Here is a 17,593-nt window from a genome sequence, read left to right on the forward strand (position 1 = left end):
AAATGCCTACAGAAGTATGCCTAAAACAAAGCACAGTTTAATGACTCATTGTAATGCAGATGTCCCGTGTAGGTACTGTGCAGGCCAAGGGGTTGAGTACTGTCAGCACCTGGAAAACCCTTCGTGTGGTCCTTTCTGTGTATCTCCTTCCCTTCTCCCACAGGTAATCCATCTCCTGATTTTTATGGAAATCTCTTATAAGATTAATTTTTACTTTCCCCTGGATACTCTTTCTTCATGAAATCTGTATCTGCAAACAATGGTTTGAGCACATTTACCTTAAAAAAGGTCATTAGCTGTGCAGCAAGGCTCCGACCACTGTTCATGAGCCCCATCTCTTCATTCTTGCTCCCTGCTCACACTCTAGACTTCAGGAACGTTTTCTTTTGTTGCTTCATCTTTCTGGGCCACTTCACTTCAGGACAGAAACTGCATCCATTGGAGTTCTTAGTTGTAAGCAATAGAAACCACCTCTGGAGGCACCGGGGTGGCTCAGTCCATTGAGTGTCCGACTTCAGCTCAAGTCATGATCTCATGGTTTGTAAGGTCAGGCCCTGCATTGTGCTCTCTGCTGTCAGCGTGGATCCTGCTTTGGATCCTCTTTCCCTTTCTCTCTCTGCCCCTACCCCACTCATTCTTGTTCTCTCTCTCTCAATAAACTTAAAAAAAATAAAAAGAAACCATCTCTGGCTAATTTATTAAAAGGGTATGTGTGACCCACAGACGCTCCAAGAAGGCTGGGAAAGTGGGCTTAATGACCACACTGCCAAGAACAAATCTCAAAATTGTGTCACAAAACTGGTCTCGTGAAGACACCCCTGCCACCTCTCCAGAGCACAGATATTGTTGCTTGTACCCCACATACCACTGATGCTGAGCCGAGGACCCGTCACACGTGTCTGTATCTCTGCCGCCTCAGGAAGCTGGGTGTGCCTGCTAGTGCAGCCGTGCTTGCTGGCGGGTCCTCTGGAGGCCTCCTCCTACAAGCTAACGGTTCTCTGGGCCAGAGCGGGTATGTCTTCCTGGCGGAGCTTGGGGCCATGTCTTAGTTTTGGAGAAAGATGGGAAAGCAAATAGGAGAGCTTTTCTTTTTTTCTTTCTTCACACTTGGGTGGTAGGACATGTATTTGTCTCATAATATAAGGCATGCTTAGAGGTAGACTTGGCGTTTAGATGGTTGGTTACCAAAAACAAATGCCCACCATAAAAGTTCTGTATTGGTGTTAGAAATCCATTCCTTTCAGTAGTTGATGTTCTTTGTAGCTACACCTGTTGTTTTTACTTTTTTTTTTAATGTTTGCTTATTTTTGAGAGAGAGAGAGAGACAGAGACAGAGAGACAGACAGACAGACAGACAACCAGAACACGACCAGGGGACGGGCAGAGATAGAGGGAGATAGAATCTGAAGCAGGCTCCAGGCTCTAAGCTGTCTCTAAGACATCTCTAAGAGCCTGACATGGGGCTCAAACCCACGAACCGTGAGATCATGACCTGAGCTGAAGCCAGACGCTTAACCGACTGAGCCCCCCATGGGCCCCTCCTGTTGTTTGTACAGTGCAGTGAGCATTTGACACAGGCATGTTCCTTACATCACCAAGGGCCGTATAGGACGTGGAGCGGTGTCTGTATTTCTGAATTACTTATATTTTAAAAACCCCATCCTAGGGACATCTGGGTGGCTCATTTGGTTAAGTGTCGTACTCTTGATTTTGGCTCAGGTCATGATCTCATGGTTCATGAGATCGAGCCCTGCATTGGGTTCCATGTGCTGACAATGTGGAGCCTACTTAGGATTCTCACTCTCCCTTTCTCTGCCCCTCCCCTGCTTGTTCTCTCTCTCTCTCAAAATAAAACTTTTTAAAAAACTAAAAAAAAAACCCATCCTAATTTTAGCTAATTACAGGGATTCTGGGTTTATGAATAAACTGAAAGATATGTAATAGTTGAAAATCAGACTATAACAAGCATTAATTAGTATTTCCTGGAGATCTTTTCACTGGGAACCTTCTGGCTTATAAACCATTTGCCTTTTTTTCAGGTGTGATCTCACTGTATAAAAGTTTTAGAAAATGGGAAGCACTCTATTAGAGCCATTAATAAAGATAAATAGGGTGACACTTGCTTTTCAAAACAAGATGATATAGTTCTCATCAGTGTAAAGGTATTTTACTCTTACTATGAAACTTTGTAAGCACAAGCTTTATAAAATGAACACAAAAGCCCATTGTTAATTTACATGTGCTGACTTTAAAAACTGGCTAGTGGGGTTTTCAGCTGCTATGAAACCAGGGAATAGTTGAATGGAGGGAACAGTGTACATGTTGGGTCTGAGGGCCTTGCTGATACTCTCCTGGGTCTGCAGGTATGTGTAGCATTATTGTAGATAGTTCATGTATGTTGGACATTCCAACTCCAGTTACTAAGAAAGAATTAGTATTACTATCACTTCCCCTTTAGTTTTCTCACCATGGTGTTATGGGGAGATCTGAGACAGATATGATCAAGCTTCTTAGAGTAAACACATGGTACTGCAAGGTTGTCACAGTAAGAACAAAGATGAATGTACTATAAAAGCTTTATAGCAGTGTGCACCCTGTGGGTTTACTATATAACAATAAACTGTTGTTATCGTGCTGGAAGGGACACATTTCTGAATTATTCAAACCGGGTGGTGCCTCAGTTTTGAATACTAAAAACAACTCAATTGTGGATTTAATGGGCTAAAAATTGATAGGAAATTTACTTCTGGTTCATCCATGTGTCCTGTCTACAGAGCCAGTAGAAAATTCTTTACAGAATGTTTATAAAGCTCCTTTCCAAATAATTCAGGTTAGTTTTAGCACTTTTTACCTAACATACATGAGGCCTTAACACTCCAAGTTTTCTAAAAATCCAGGGTAATAATTGTAGCATATAATGGTAGGGGTGAATTTACTAGTTGCTTGATATTTAGTGATACATTTGATTAATGCTTTTGTGGTTCCAGATAGCAATTGTTTCTAATATAATTTATTTTGCAGTGAGGGCCGAGGCAAGTTGACCGTATTTTCAGTTAAAGCTATGTTAGCAACCATGTGTGGTGGAAAAATGCTGGACAAATTGAGATGTAAGTACTTTCATATTATTTGAAAGATTTTATTTTCAAATTAGGACCTTTAAACAGTTTTAAATGAATGTTTTCAGAATTTTGGATGATGCCATCATGAACTTTTTTGTGTTCTTACTACATCTTTCCCTTTGTAGCCACTGGCAACTGGCTCATAGTGTCTCGGTCATGCCACCTACTGTCGAGACGGACATATTGGTTCTGTTAATTTGTTTAGGTTTTTTTTTCTTTTTTTTAGAACAAAGTGACAAAACTGAAGAGATTCAGAACAGGAACGTGGACCTTAAAGTCTCTTAAAAATATTTAATATCCATGTTATTAAAATTTTTGCTTGCAGATGATTATATTGATTGCTTTTAGTTAGAAAATAAATTTGATTACTTTTACCAGGTTTGGTCAAGATTAGCCCTTTAAAAAAATAAGCTTATTCTTCATCAGAGGGTATTTGATGTGATTAAACTTTTCCTTAGTACCTTAGAGTTAAGCTCAGTTATTTAGAAATTTATAGCCTATTTTTTTCACCTATTTTTCCTGTCTTTTTTTACTGTTGGCCATTTTGTCATTTTATTGTTCCCAAATATACCATAAGATTAAATGACATCAAAAGAAGCAACATTCACAGTAATTTAATTTTTCTGCTTATGGTTTTCACCTAATCATTTATTAGATAGATACTAACTGCCTGAGATACACCAAACATTGTACTGAGTGCTTCACATGTGTTTTCTCACTGAATGCTTAACATTTCTTTGAGCGGCAGGCAATATTTTCTCTACTTCATAGACGAGTTAACTGAGGGGGCGAAGCTGGGATTTCAACTCAGGCTGTCGAGCTTCGTAGCCCCGCTCTAAGCTACTTTGTTGTACTCGGAATCCTGATGCTTCGATGGGTGGTGCATGTAGGATGCAGCACAGGGAGCCAAGGGCCGTTCGGCAAGTAAGGAAAGCTGGGGGTTCCAGGGACATGAGGCTGAAGCTGTGGGTTTTAACGAAGTGAGATACCCTGTGAATTGCTTTGTTGAGGAAACTGGGCCATCTGTCCTGGAGAATTTCTCATGGACTAGGTTTTTTGATGATTGTGTCCCTACGATGTTCCTCTGTGTCCGACATTTTTTTGTTTTAATTAAAAGCTATAAAAGCTTGGTCAGATTTAAGCACAAGCTTTTGGGCAGGATGACTTGGCAGGTGCCTTTGTCTTCTGCACTTTTTCTTACATGTTACCATGGCATTGAAAATAGGAAAGCTTGGTGGCTCACCGGATATAGATGTCAATATTCTAAAAAAAGGTCTTACATAATATGTTTGGTCAGTTTTTACCTGGGTTATCTTTCAAAAATCAGCTGTAATGTAAAACAGAATTTTAGTAGTAAAACTTTTAGTTTTATTAAATACTCTTCTATGTATTTTTCACATGATACCTCAAAGTACTATTATTTTGGGCTGAAATTTCTTAGTATGTTTTAATTCCAGCATGGTGTTTTTTTGAGAAAGATACTAATAATGGAAAAGATTATATTTCATTCAAGCACAAAGGAAAAGAAAGTTGGAATTTTATCTTTTTTGTTTTTTAAAGTTTATTTATATATTTTGAGAGAGAGAGAGAGAGCGAGAGCATGAGCAGGGGAGGGGCAGAGAGAGAGAGGGAGAGAGAGGATGCCAAGCAGGCTCTATGCTGTCAGTGTGGAGCCCACCTTGGGGCTGGAACTCACGAACCATAAGATCATGACCTGAGCCAAAATCAAGAGTTGGACGTTTACCTGATTGAACCACCCAGAAACCCCAGGAATTGTATCTCTTTTTTAATGATGATAACACCAGATAAATAATATACATTGCCATCTTTATTAGTACTGGAAGAAGTGGCTGAAAAATAGACAATTCATGATATAACTGCAGATAACTCTGGAACCTTCCAGTTTCTGTGATTAAATCGGCTACATTTACATAGAGCTGGAACGTGGCACATAGTACATGCCAAATATCAATTGTTAATTGAGTACTAAAATTACTGCAATTCCCTGTTGTAACTATTAGCGAAGAGTGCAAATTTTAGTATTATGTGAAGTGTAGAAGGGATTCAGTTAGCGACAGGTTTTTTGTTTGTTTTTTATGTGCTTTCAAACTTCTTAGAGGAATACAAGTGATCATTATTCAAGTGGCACAGAAATACACATGCCCAGGCCAACGTGACTTGTCACTGTGTTCACAACGCCAGATCACTGCACATCAGATATGGATTGAAGAGATACCAGCCACGCTAGGTCACTAATTACCATGTTTGTGTTATGCAGATAGGGGTAAAATATGGTTTCTTTGTCATCATGTTCAAAATTATAGTTTCTTTACCACTTGTAGTTTTGTTTCATTATTTTTATTGTACTGTAATTATCTTGGCTTCAGAAAGACATGTTTAATATAAGTAAAACATTTCAGGTGTTGAAGCCTATCTCCATTTCTTAATTTTAATCATTCAGAGTGGAAACCACATTTATGTGGTCTGTCCCTCTTGTTTTAAACAGAATTCTCTGGTTACAATTTACATATTTTTCATAACTCAAGGATGTCATCTTCTGATGCACTTGGGTCTAATTGTGAGGCTCTGGATTGTTTATCCCTTCTGATGCTTTCAGACAACTTTGTTTTCTCAAGTTCTTGAACTTTTGTTTTTTGGTGGTGGTGGTGGTGTGTGTGTATCCCATTTATCTGGTAAATGTGATGGAATTATTAGTGTACTGGTCTCTAGAAATCTTTCTTTGCTTCTGATTTACTTAAAAAATTTTTTTAACTTTTATTTATATTTGAGAGAGACAGAGACAGAGCATGAGCAAGATAGGGGCAGAGAGTGAGGGAGACAGAATCCGAAGCAGGCTGTCAGCACAGAGCCCGATGTGGGGCTCAAACTCATGATCTGTGAAATCAGGACCTGAATGGAAGTCAGACACTTAACTCCCACTTCTGATTTACTTTTTAAAAAATTTTAAAAAATGTTTTATTTATTTCTGAGAGAGAGAGAGAGAGAGACAGCGTGAGCAGGGGAAGGTCAGAGAGTGAGGGAGACACAGAATCTGAAGCAGGCTCCAGGCTCTGAGCTGCCAGCACAGACCCGGATGCAGGGCTCGAACCCATGAACCGTGAGATCATGACCTGAGCTGAAGTTGGACACCCAACGGACTGAGCCACCCAGGTGCCCGTGATTTACTTTTATTTATTTATTTATTTGTTTTTTAATGTTTTATTTATTTCTAGGAGAGAGAGAGAGAGAGAGAGAGAGAGAGACAGCGAGAGACAGCGTGAGCAGGGCAGGGTCAGAGAGAGAGGGAGTCACAGACTGAAACAGGCTCCAGGCTCTGAGCTGGCAGTCAGCACAGAGCCCGACGTGGGGCTCGAACCCACGAACCGCAAGATCATGACCTAAGTGAAAGTCGGACGCTTAACCGACTAAGCCACCCAGGCACCCCCCTGATTTACTTTTAATATGGAGAAAACATAAGCAAACTTCTGAGTGTTGTATTTAAGATACGAATTTAAGTGATGACTCCTATATTATGAGAGAAATACTGGAGCTTTTGTAGTATGATTGGCAGTTTGTTTGCTGTGGGAATCCTTTTCTCCTTGGCTTTCCAAGTCTCAGCCATGTCCTGCTTCATTGAGAAGGCTGAATAACAGCTTAGGCAAAAGTGAGCTATAACAGTATATTGTAATATCCAAAGATATTTGACTAATCACTTTCCATCTGCTTGTTTCATTGACCTTGTTCTCAGTTTCTCCATCTTTCTCCCATTAACTGCACTTTCTTTTTGTTACCTCTGTTAATTTTCCTTTTATCTATTTTAAATGTTTATTATTTATTTTGAGAGAGAGTTTGTAAGTGGTAGGAGGGGCAGAGAGAGAGAATCCCAAGCAGGCTCTGCACTGACATTGCAGTGTGGCTTGATCTCACAAACTTGGGAACATTACCTGAGCCAAAATTCAGAGTCAGACATTTAACCGACAGAGCCACTCAGGCACCCCATGTTAATGTTCCTTTTAAATTCAGTTTTCTAATTTATGGAATACACCTTATGTTTCTACTTTTCTTCCTTTTATTTTGATCTTTCTGCTTTTTACCTTTTACTTTAGATTTTTTCTTATAATTTCTGCCCCCCTTTTATTTGACTTATATTTTGTTTTCTTATTTTAGTTTCAAGATCGCATTTAAAAAAATTTTTTTTATGTCTGAGACAGAGCATGAGTAGGGGAAGGGCAGAGAGAGAGGGCGACACAGAATCTGAAGCAGGCTCCAGGCTCTTCTTAGCTGTCATCACAGAGCCCTATGCGGGGCTCGAACCCACGAACCGTGAGATCATGAGCTGAGCTGAAGTCAGATGCTTAACTGACTGAGCCACCCAAGTGCCCCTCGAGATAATATTTGGAACAACGTAACCAATATTTGTACTTTTAACTTGAAACATTTCTTGATTGAATTTTCATATCTCTCTTAAGAGAGTTTCTATCCCCAGGTAACATCCAGTTATAGAAATAGTTCACTGTTGTGGCCATTAGGAACTGTATCCTAGATTCACGGTTAACTGGGATCATATTCTAAATACCAGTGATTTATAATCAAAATACAGATTTAATTATAAGCCTGAACAAAACTTAGTAATGTCAGAAACCCTAAAAATAACTCAGAGAATGAAATTTACAGACTGTAAAACCCATTATTTATGAAATCCTACTTGTCATTTAATTTATGTGATTTTATTTGCTTTGTCTAATTTTGGTGTTTGTTTTCTAGGAAACTTAGTCTCTTATTCACACCTCAAGTGTCTCGCATTAAAAGATAGGAGCAGATGATTTGGGGCTCCTGGGTGGCTCAGTCAGTGGAATATCCGACTCTTGATATTAGCTCAGGTCATGATCTCATGGTTTATGAGCCTGTGCCAGGCTCTGTGTTGACAGTGTGGAACCTGCTTGGATTCTCTTTTTCCCCCTCTCTCTGCTTCTTCCCCACTCATGCTTTCTCTGTCTCTCTCCCTCTCTCAAAATAAATAAAAAAACATTAAAAAAAGATAGGAGTAGATGATTCATGTAATTTATATTTAAATTCTCTATAAACCTGGCATTACCATTTTGAATGACAGCCTAACAGAATATATCAGGGAGGCTATGAAAATATCCACATCCATTGACTCAGTCTGTTTCTTGAGTTTACCATGAGGAATTAATCAAGAGTGTGCCCTAAGTTTTATGTATATTTGTTATGACATTTTTTATAACATGTGAAAACTTGAAACGGCTTTAGTGTCCAAAACTCAGAACTCAGTTATAGTCTGAGATACTCACATGATTGAATAAAAATGCATAAATATAATATAGTTTTAGACAAAAATTTATTTTACACGTAGAAAAAGAAATAATATGCCAAAATGATAAAAGGCATTTTTCTATTTTGTAGCATAAAATGCTTTTGTAATAATAATAACTTATATTACTTTTGTTTTTGCTTGTCTCTGATATACCACACTTTGAGTAGTCAGAGAAAGATGGCCTGAGGTGCTGTTTATGCCCAGAATTGGCAGTTCTCACTGACATTTCAATAGCTTGCTTCCTTGATATTTTACTCACAGACTGTAGAGGGGCCATCCATTGCAGTTCTAATTAAACAGATTCATGTGTTCAAAATTTAGCCTCCTCTGCAATAGTCTTATAGCTGCCTGTCACTGCAGAGGTGCCCTGGCTGGTTTCTGTTAACCCTCCCTTCTCATCATTAGATGGAAATGATGGTTTAATCTGAATGAATGATGCCCACATTTGCATTTCTCTTATAAACAAAATGTTCTAGAACTGGAAGCAAGTAAGAGGTAAGTCCTAAGTCAATATTTTGTCAAAAGGAAGACCTAGAGGCTTGGCTGAGGTAGTTCCTGATGGAGTCCGCACTAGCAGCCCAAGGCATTCTGGCTCTGTCCTCCAGCCTCATTCTGACTTAATGAATGTTGTAGTCCTGTTCATGAGTTTGGGAATAAAATAGTCACTTGGATTTGGCTACATACAGGTATTTATAAATGTGCAGATGTGTATACAGGCTTTTGTGGGTTAGATTACTCAGTTGGTAGAAAGATGATAGGCACTGAGAGTCATTTGCCAGGGAAAGCTAACATATAAAAGAAAATGGCATTCCATCTATAGACTTGACTCTCCATTGTAAACAACCCTATCATCTTGCCGAAGTGTATGATTGGTTATATGGGGAGAAAAAGAGTGGATAGATGCAATGACTAAAACCAGGGTCATTATCACCAGAAAAAAGGTTGAAACATATGTGATCATGGTAGAATAGTAGCATTATTTTGCCATTACACAAAAGACAGAATTTTTTAAAGTTTGTTTATTTATTTTTCAGAGAGAGAGAGAAAGAGCATGGGAGGGGCAGAGGTGGGGGGGGGGGGGGGGAGAGAGTGAGAGAACCCTAAGCAGGCTCTGCACTGTCACTGTGGAACCTGATGTGGGGTTTGAACTCATCAACTGTGAGACCATGGAGATCATGGCCGAAATCAGGAGTCTGATATTTAATTGACTGAGCCATCCAGGTGCTCCCAGAATATTTTTTCAAGTGTGTTTTTAAAGTGTGTATACGTATGCATTTAGGGACTTGATTATGGGTTTTTCACAAGGGAGAAAACCTACATTTTAATCTGGAAACATCTAATGGGGAATTAGTATACCTCTTTTCAGAGGTATATAAATAGAAAGAGAATTACTGGGGAAATTAACCAGTGTTCTGGGAAGTAATTTAGTCCCTTAATGCCGAAGGGTTGAGAGCTTTAATTATAGGACTAGTTTAATTTTTTATTAAATTTTATTGTCTCTTAGTTCTTTTTTTAATGTTTATTTATTTATTTTGAGAGAGAGAGAGAGAGAGTGCCTGAGCATGCAAGGGGTGGGGGGGGGCAGAGAGAGAGGGAATCCCAGCACAGAGCCCAATGTGGGGCTTGAACTCACCAACCGTGAGATCATGATCTGAGCCGAAGTTGAGAGTCATACCCTTAACCCACTGAGCCACCCAGGCACCCATCTTTTACTTACTACTTTGATGAGATCTTTGTATTTGTATATAGGAATTCACACTAAGTTCACTCGTTGTAATGATATTTTACTGTTTTTCTTACAGATAAAAGAAGTCTAATCTTTTTAAAAAAATACTCTTGTAAACCAATCACTCAAGCAATAATAAATTACTTCACTGTGCCTTCAATTTGGGTGTCTAGCAGTGTCTCTCTTATTAAATAAAACAAAGAAACTTGTTTCTTCTTATTCTCTTATAATTGTAATATGGCCCTATTAAGTGATAGTTTCTTTTTTAATGAATTTTTAAAAAATTTACTCTAAGTATACTATAGGGCATAGTAACTAAGTGTAATAGAAAATAATACTTTTTGAGGGTGAGGTTGGTCATTTCATTGTGCAGTCATTTCCTTTTGTTACTATATATGAGTTAGGTGTGTGTCAGTGTGAGTATGTACACAGATGTCTTTGTGATTGTGAAGCTGTAGGTATGTGTATTTATGTACTTGGTAGCTAAAGTTTCTGGTCTTGAATATTTCCACCATTTAGTTAGTGGGTAGAACTTAATACCTTGCTAATTTATCAGTTACTGAATGCATTGAGTGTCAACAGAAAACTTAACCAACAGCAGCTTCAACACATGGGGATTTATTTTTCTCATGTAAAAATAAGTCCAAAGGCAGGTAGGTCAGAATTGGTACCATGAGTTAAGGATGCCATCAAAGACTCAGGTCCCCTCCTCTCATCCTGCTCTGCCACATGGCATACATGGTCATACATGACTGCCGTATGCCAGGCCTCGCATTCTCGTCCTAGGCAGAAAGAAGGAAGAAGTGCCTCTATCAGGAAAGCAGAAGCATTCCCAGAAATTCACTTTAGAATTACCGTGTACAAAAGAGACTTGGAAGTCACTTTTCAAGTGGAGCACTTTACCATTTTCAACACCATCAGGGTTCAGTTGGGGAGCAAGCAGGGGAAGGTAGATACTGAGTAGTAGGCCCATTGCCACATCCCATATCGCCCCTTTGTTTTCATTCAGATTTAATGAATGATTATTTTCCTCACTATAAGACTAACAGCCAGCTATTTAAATATGAAGTTACTATGCTCTCTCCTCCTTCAAAGGGCATCAGTTTTTCACATAATTGGCAGCATCTTCAAAGCTCTGTATCCACAGTCTTGACCTGTGGCCCCGTACTCAGGTTCTATCTACCTGCAGGATGGTTCTGCCTGGACATTTGCTGACTGGTTCAATACACTTAGGTGCCAAGCCAAGTATCTCTAGCTTCAGTTTTTTTTTTGTTTTTTTTTTTTCCAGTCAAGGTTGTCATTTTCCCAAACTGGAAACTTAGAATAACCCTAACTTCTTAAATTCCTTTATTCTCTAGTCCAGCTTGCCATTAGCTGTGGTTTCCTGCATTGAAATGTCTTGGAGGTGACCCTCCCCCCACCTTACTGTCACTACTGAAGTTTGCACAGTCGCTACCTCATGTGTGTGTCCTTTACAAGGTTTTCTAGCTCATTTCCTTAATCCTGTTCTTCTTCTTTTATCCATTTTGCTGGTCCCAAACAGTCTCATTTTACAGAAACCTAGCTTTCTAAATATTTCTTCCCTACATAAGAGTTTTTAAACCAAATTCAAAGTGCTTTCCTCCTTCTAAGTTTTCTTTCATGCCAGATATATCTCTTATTCTGTCTTTATTTCCCTTTATTTCTCAATCTAACTTGTCTCTCTTATTGAAGAACACAGTACAGTGTTTTCTGCTTACCTCTACTAACACATACATTGTAAATTCCTGCCATATCCCCTCTTCTCTTCTCTCGTTGTGTGTCCCAGCTCCACCTCCAACCTCTTTCGACTTCATCGTTCCATACCTTTCAAGGCCTAGCTTCTAATTCCTTTCCTTTAGAACTGTCTTGACAGTTCCTGCCTATGTGTTTTTGTCACTATTCTAAACTACATTTTGAAGAAGGGTGTGTGATGGAGTCAGGGAAGTGTAACTTTAAATCTTGACTTAGGTACTGACAAACTTTTTAACCCTAAGCGAGCTAACCTTTCTAAGCTAGTTTCCTTCTTACAGCTTTTTGTGAGATTATAGTGAGGTAATGTTTAGTAATGTATAGTGGCACTTAGTATTAGGGATTGTTGCTTGAAAACAAAAACCCAGGATGATATTGTCTTAAACAAAGCTGAAGTTTATTTTTTTCTTACATAAAAGAAGTCTAAGGTTAGGTCGTCCAAGGCTGATGTGGTAGTTTATCTGGGATCCAGGCTTTCTCTACCTTTGTTTTCTACCATTTGAGCGCATGGCTTCTGTATCAAAATCACAATTACCATGTAGTCCAAGGTGGCTGCTGGAGCTCCAGCCATCATAACTACATTTCAGATAGCAAAAGGAGGAAGAGGATGAGGAAAGAAGGGCCTGCTTTCCACCTTTGTCAGTTTTCTTTAACCAACCTTCCTGGAAGTCCCTCACAACCCTTCTGCTTATAGTCTCATTGGCTATCACTTAGTCACATGACCATGATTTGCTAAAAGGAGGCTTTAAGTTTAATCTCTTAGTTTGGTTGTACAAAATAAAATTAGTGTTCTATTCCTAGTAGAAATGAGGAAAATTAACTTTGTGTGGCTGCAGGCAGCCTCGGCCATGGTTAACCCGTTGTGGTGCTTGACAAATAGTGAGGCTTAACAGGCATCTTTATGTCTCTGTTCTTTCTGTTCCATTTAGTGTCAATTAGCGCTAAATTCTTCTTTGCTTCATATGTATCTTCTTTTTATCAACTACACTGAAACTTTCTTGGGGAATGAAGACTGTTTATCACACTTCTTTGTTGTGTTTCCTAACACCTAGCAGAGTGCTTGGCACTTGGATCACATAGAAGGAACTTAGTATGTGTTTGTTCATTAATTGATTTTATTTTCCACTAGGATCGTAGTTCTCTTAGCCGCTCATTGACTCTCCCTACCTGCCATGAGTATTTAATACTTTTTCTCCAGCTACAAATTAGCAGCTATTTAGAGAGGATATATTGCAGGTTTTCATTCCTTTGATACTTTTTTTTTTAATGTTAATGACTTTTAAAAAGTTAATCTGTGGAGTTGATAACCTAACACTTTATCTTTCTTTGGTTAATGTATTTAAAATGTATTTTTTTTCTACGTCTAGTGCTTCAGGATAAATACCTCAAATTAAACCTAAAGAATAATGCATATATGTATATAGCATATATCAATTACATATATATCTCTACTATACTTATTAATTATATATAGAGTATGACTTTTCAAAATGCCACACTTGGTAGGTCCTCAGGAAATGATTTTTCTATGCATGTTTAACTCACTCAGTTGTTTGTAAGGAAGCTCAAAAGCCTGAAAAAAAGCCTAGGTCACATTTCTTTGACACATTAATATTGAGCTGCCAGTGATTTTTCTTTTTCTGACTGTGGATGAGAAGAGAGGAAGAACTAACTGGAGAGAGAAGACTCTTTCCAAGAAGATAAAGAAATAGTATTACTAGAAATTTCTTTCCCATCTGCTTGAGTCAGACTTTATGGTAAAAATAAGATCTTATAGTATCAACGTATTTTGGGGTAGAAGAGTTTATAGGAGTTCTTTTTATTCTACTTTGGAACTCACTGGATGGAATATTTTAAATATGTTTTATGCTGCCTTCAAATTTATTCCTTCACAGGAATATGTTACATTAGTAGCATATGAATATACAAATATAATACTGTTTCATACCCCCAAATCAATATGCTAATATATTCATAAACCCAAACATGCATATGCCTTATATAAACACGTATATACATGCTAAGAGATAAAGGTATGCTGCTACAAATTCTTCTTGGAACAAAGTTTGTTATGAGTAAAATAAAAAGTTATATATCATTCAGTTATGCACACTCAAAAAGAAGAGGTAGGTAGATGTACATGAATGGTTATTAGGTTTGATGTTTAAGTAGATATCAAGTGGGTGGGAGAGAGGGACCTGGTCAGTAAAGTAACTGTAGAATGTTAATAAGAAGGAGGATACATATTAACTAAAAATCATAATAGCTTTATGATACTTTTTGACCAGTATACAAATAACATAGAATCGTTTATAAAAAGTTTATATTTCTTTCTAGTTTGACTTTATTTGGTTTTGTTCTCATAGATGTTTTCTCCCAGATGTCAGATTCCAGTGGCTTAATGATATTTAGCAAGTTTGACCAGTTTCTGAAGGAAGTTCTGAAGCTCCCAACAGCTGTCTTTGAAGGGCCATCTTTTGGTTACACAGAGCACTCAGTCCGCACCTGTTTTCCACAGCAGGTAAGGACAGTTTTGTAGAATCCAGGACTAGATGAGCGCTCATCCATCCCTCCACCTTTTATTAGATTTCCCCAGATTGCTTCTAGTCTAGGGACATAAAGTCTTGAGCAGGGCGGGGGTGGGGGAAGAGCTTTAAGTGGGAGGGGTGTAGAAAAGAGGGCAGATAAAAATTCACCTGTGAAGTCTGGTTTGGGGGAGAGGGGAGTCTTTTCTGAAAAATGGTAACATATGTAAAATTTTAAATTACCAAAATTTTAAAGAAAAATGTTGAAGATGAAGTGTTTATATTATTGCTACTGGACATAATATTACTTGCCTGAGTAAGTCCTTTCAGCTGTGAAATAGAAGAATTTTGGCATAAAACTCTATACAATACTGAACCATTGTTTCCTCAGCACCAAAGACAAAGAATGCTACATAGCTCTCAGCTGCCAGCTCAAAATCTCTCAAGGGTACGCTGCTGTTTTCACATGAAGGAACGATAGACTGGGTTTACTCTTTATTTGTGAGTGTCCTTGTGTGATCCTGCCCTAGAGATTGTATGTGTGAATTCCTGAGATCTTAACTGTGTCTCAGAGGATTCAGAGCAAAGTGGATGCTGGCAGTAGCTCCATTTGTTCAGGTGGACATGAGATAGAAGGAGCTTCATGCTAAGCTCAGAAAGTTCTGGAAAGTGGGGAATTAATAAAAGATCTGTGTTAAAACTATTGAGTAAAAGATTAATGGAAGTAAGATATGGACATAGTCTGAAAGTAACTCCTCATAAGTTATTTATTTTTTATTTAAAAATTTTATTTATTTGAGTGAGAGTGTACATGTGTATGTGCTCAAGTGGGAGAGGGGTAGAGAGAGGGATCCCAAGCAGGCTCTGTCAGCACAGAGCCCGATGTAGGGCTCAATCCCATGAACTGCAAGATCATGGCCTGAGCCAAAATCAAGTGTTGGATGCTCAACTGACTGAGCTAACCTGGGCCCCCAAATGTAAGATGTTTATTAATTATAAAAGGAAACGTGGTAACATTAGAATGTTACTATGTTACAATAGAGAAATGTGTCAGATTCACATTAACTGAGTGATCAAAGTCCCTATCACCAGTGAAGGGACAGACGGATATCCTTGCCTCCTGATAGGACGCACTGAGATGTACCCAGTGTCGCTGTAGTGGTACTTGGGCAGAAAAACACTGCCTGAGTCTCATCTTCCTTTTTTTTTTTTCCCCATTTTTTATGTTTGGTTTTATTTTTTACAGTTTTATTGAGATATAATTCACATATAACATTGTAAAAGCTTAAGGTGTCCAACATAATGATTTGTTATTTGTATATCTTGCAAAATAGTTATCACGATAAATTTGTTAACATCTGGCCTGAGTCTCATCTTGACAAACCCCACTGAAGTGATTTCTACAGAATAACTGGCTTTATACACTTAGAGAATGTCAGTGTTAGGAAAGACCAAAAAAACCCCCCCCAAAAAACCAACCCCCCAAAACAACAACTGTTCCAAGTTACAGGAGTCTAAAGAGGTAGAAAAACTCAGTGCAGTTTATGACCCAGTGTTTCCTTTAGTTATAAAGGACATTGTTGGGACATTTGAAAAAATCTGGACACATTTTGTAGAGTAGATAATGGTATTTTGTTACTAAATGTTAATTTCCTGATTTTGATATTTGTATTAAATTATGTCAGAAAACAACCTTGCTTTTAAGAAATATAGGTATTTAAGGGTAAAGTGGCATCTCTTCTGCAGTGCTAACATTTAAGAAATCTGAGTAAATGGGAATTTTTTTTGTAATCTTAAAATCTTTCTGTAAGTCAGAAATTATTTAAAAATAAAAAGTTAACATGTAAAATGAACAAATATAAAAGTTTGAGAACTGAAAGAACATTATAAACTAGATCCCCCCCCGCCCCACCTGTGATACTTTGATTCACAAAAGAGCCAAAACAAACACACATATCTTTTTATTTTACATTTGAAGCTAAGAATTCATATTTATTTGAATTCAGACATTCAAGCACTGTTTTGTAGTTTGCTTAGAGATTACTCATTAGCTTTAGCACCAAAAGTGGTACCCACAATACTGGTGAGTTATTTTTAGTAAGTTTTGAGTAGGTGTTCTCCCCAAATTTGTACATACTTCGGGTTATTCTTTTTGTGGAAATTTGCCTCATGCATACTTTATTTTATTCTCAGTATAAATGACAATATCTGCTTTTAGCATAGTAAAAATAGCTCTGTGCTTCATTTTATTCTAACATAGTCTTCATTTCCCCCATAAATATGCATTTTTAAATGATACGAGGCTTTCCATGCATATCCTGGTATAGGAGTATCCTGTAGGTATTAAAATGCCCTGAAGTGATGTGAGGATGAGTGTGATAAAGAAACCACAAACATTTTTCATTTATTCATTTTTATTTATTTTTTAAGTAGGTTTCACGCCCAGTGTGGAGCCCACTGTGGGGCTTGAGCTCACAACTGTGAGAACTGAGTTGAGATCAAGAGCCAGAAACTACACGAGGCCCCAGACATTTTCTCACTTAGAATTCATCTCATTGCCGCTGTTTATTAGGACCATTACATTAAATTGTTGCCCCCACAGTACTCTGGGGTAGGCGTGCCTGGGTGGCTCGGTCAGTTAAGCGTCCGACTTCGGCTCAGGTCATGATCTCACGGTTAGTGGGTTCGAGCCCCGCGTCAGGCTCTGTGCTGACAGCTCAGAGCCTGGAGCCCATTTCAGATTCTGTATCTCCCTCTCTCTCTCTGACCCTCCCCTGCTCATGCTGTTGCTCTCTGCTCTCAAAAAAAAANGGGTAATCTTGTATCTGATGTACATGTGGCTTTTTCCACAAGACACTTCCTGGAGGTCAGGCTAAAACTTGATCAAGTTCTGGAATGCTACTGTTAAGTAAAGTGGTGTCAGAATGAATGGGGAAGGGAATTTATACAAAGACATGTCTGTGAAGAATAATATCTGACTGATGGATGACAATTATGTGAGGTACTAAACCCAAAGTAACCTTTGATTTAATTGTAATGTGAGTACTATAATGAGACCTAGTATTGGAACAACAGTTTAAAATGTTGAAGAATATACAGAAATTTCTTAATCCTAAGA

General features: G+C 38.2%; 1 protein-coding gene across 12 annotated transcripts in view; it reads left to right on the forward strand.

Moving 5' to 3' along the window:
- DTNB (dystrobrevin beta) overlaps positions 1–17,593 on the forward strand; it is a 208,887-nt gene that overhangs the window by 27,380 nt on the left and 163,914 nt on the right. For all 12 annotated transcript variants that reach the window (XM_077774220.1, XM_077774219.1, XM_077774217.1 and 9 more), the window contains exons 4-5: positions 3,022–3,107; positions 14,317–14,471. In XM_077774220.1, the coding sequence (XP_077630346.1) occupies positions 3,022–3,107; positions 14,317–14,471 (241 nt within the window). The remainder of the gene's footprint in view (positions 1–3,021; positions 3,108–14,316; positions 14,472–17,593) is intronic.

The sequence above is a fragment of the Crocuta crocuta genome, unplaced genomic scaffold (assembly GCF_008692635.1).
Source record: "Crocuta crocuta isolate KB4526 unplaced genomic scaffold, BGI_CrCroc_1.0 scaffold246, whole genome shotgun sequence".
Lineage (NCBI taxonomy): Eukaryota > Metazoa > Chordata > Mammalia > Carnivora > Hyaenidae > Crocuta > Crocuta crocuta.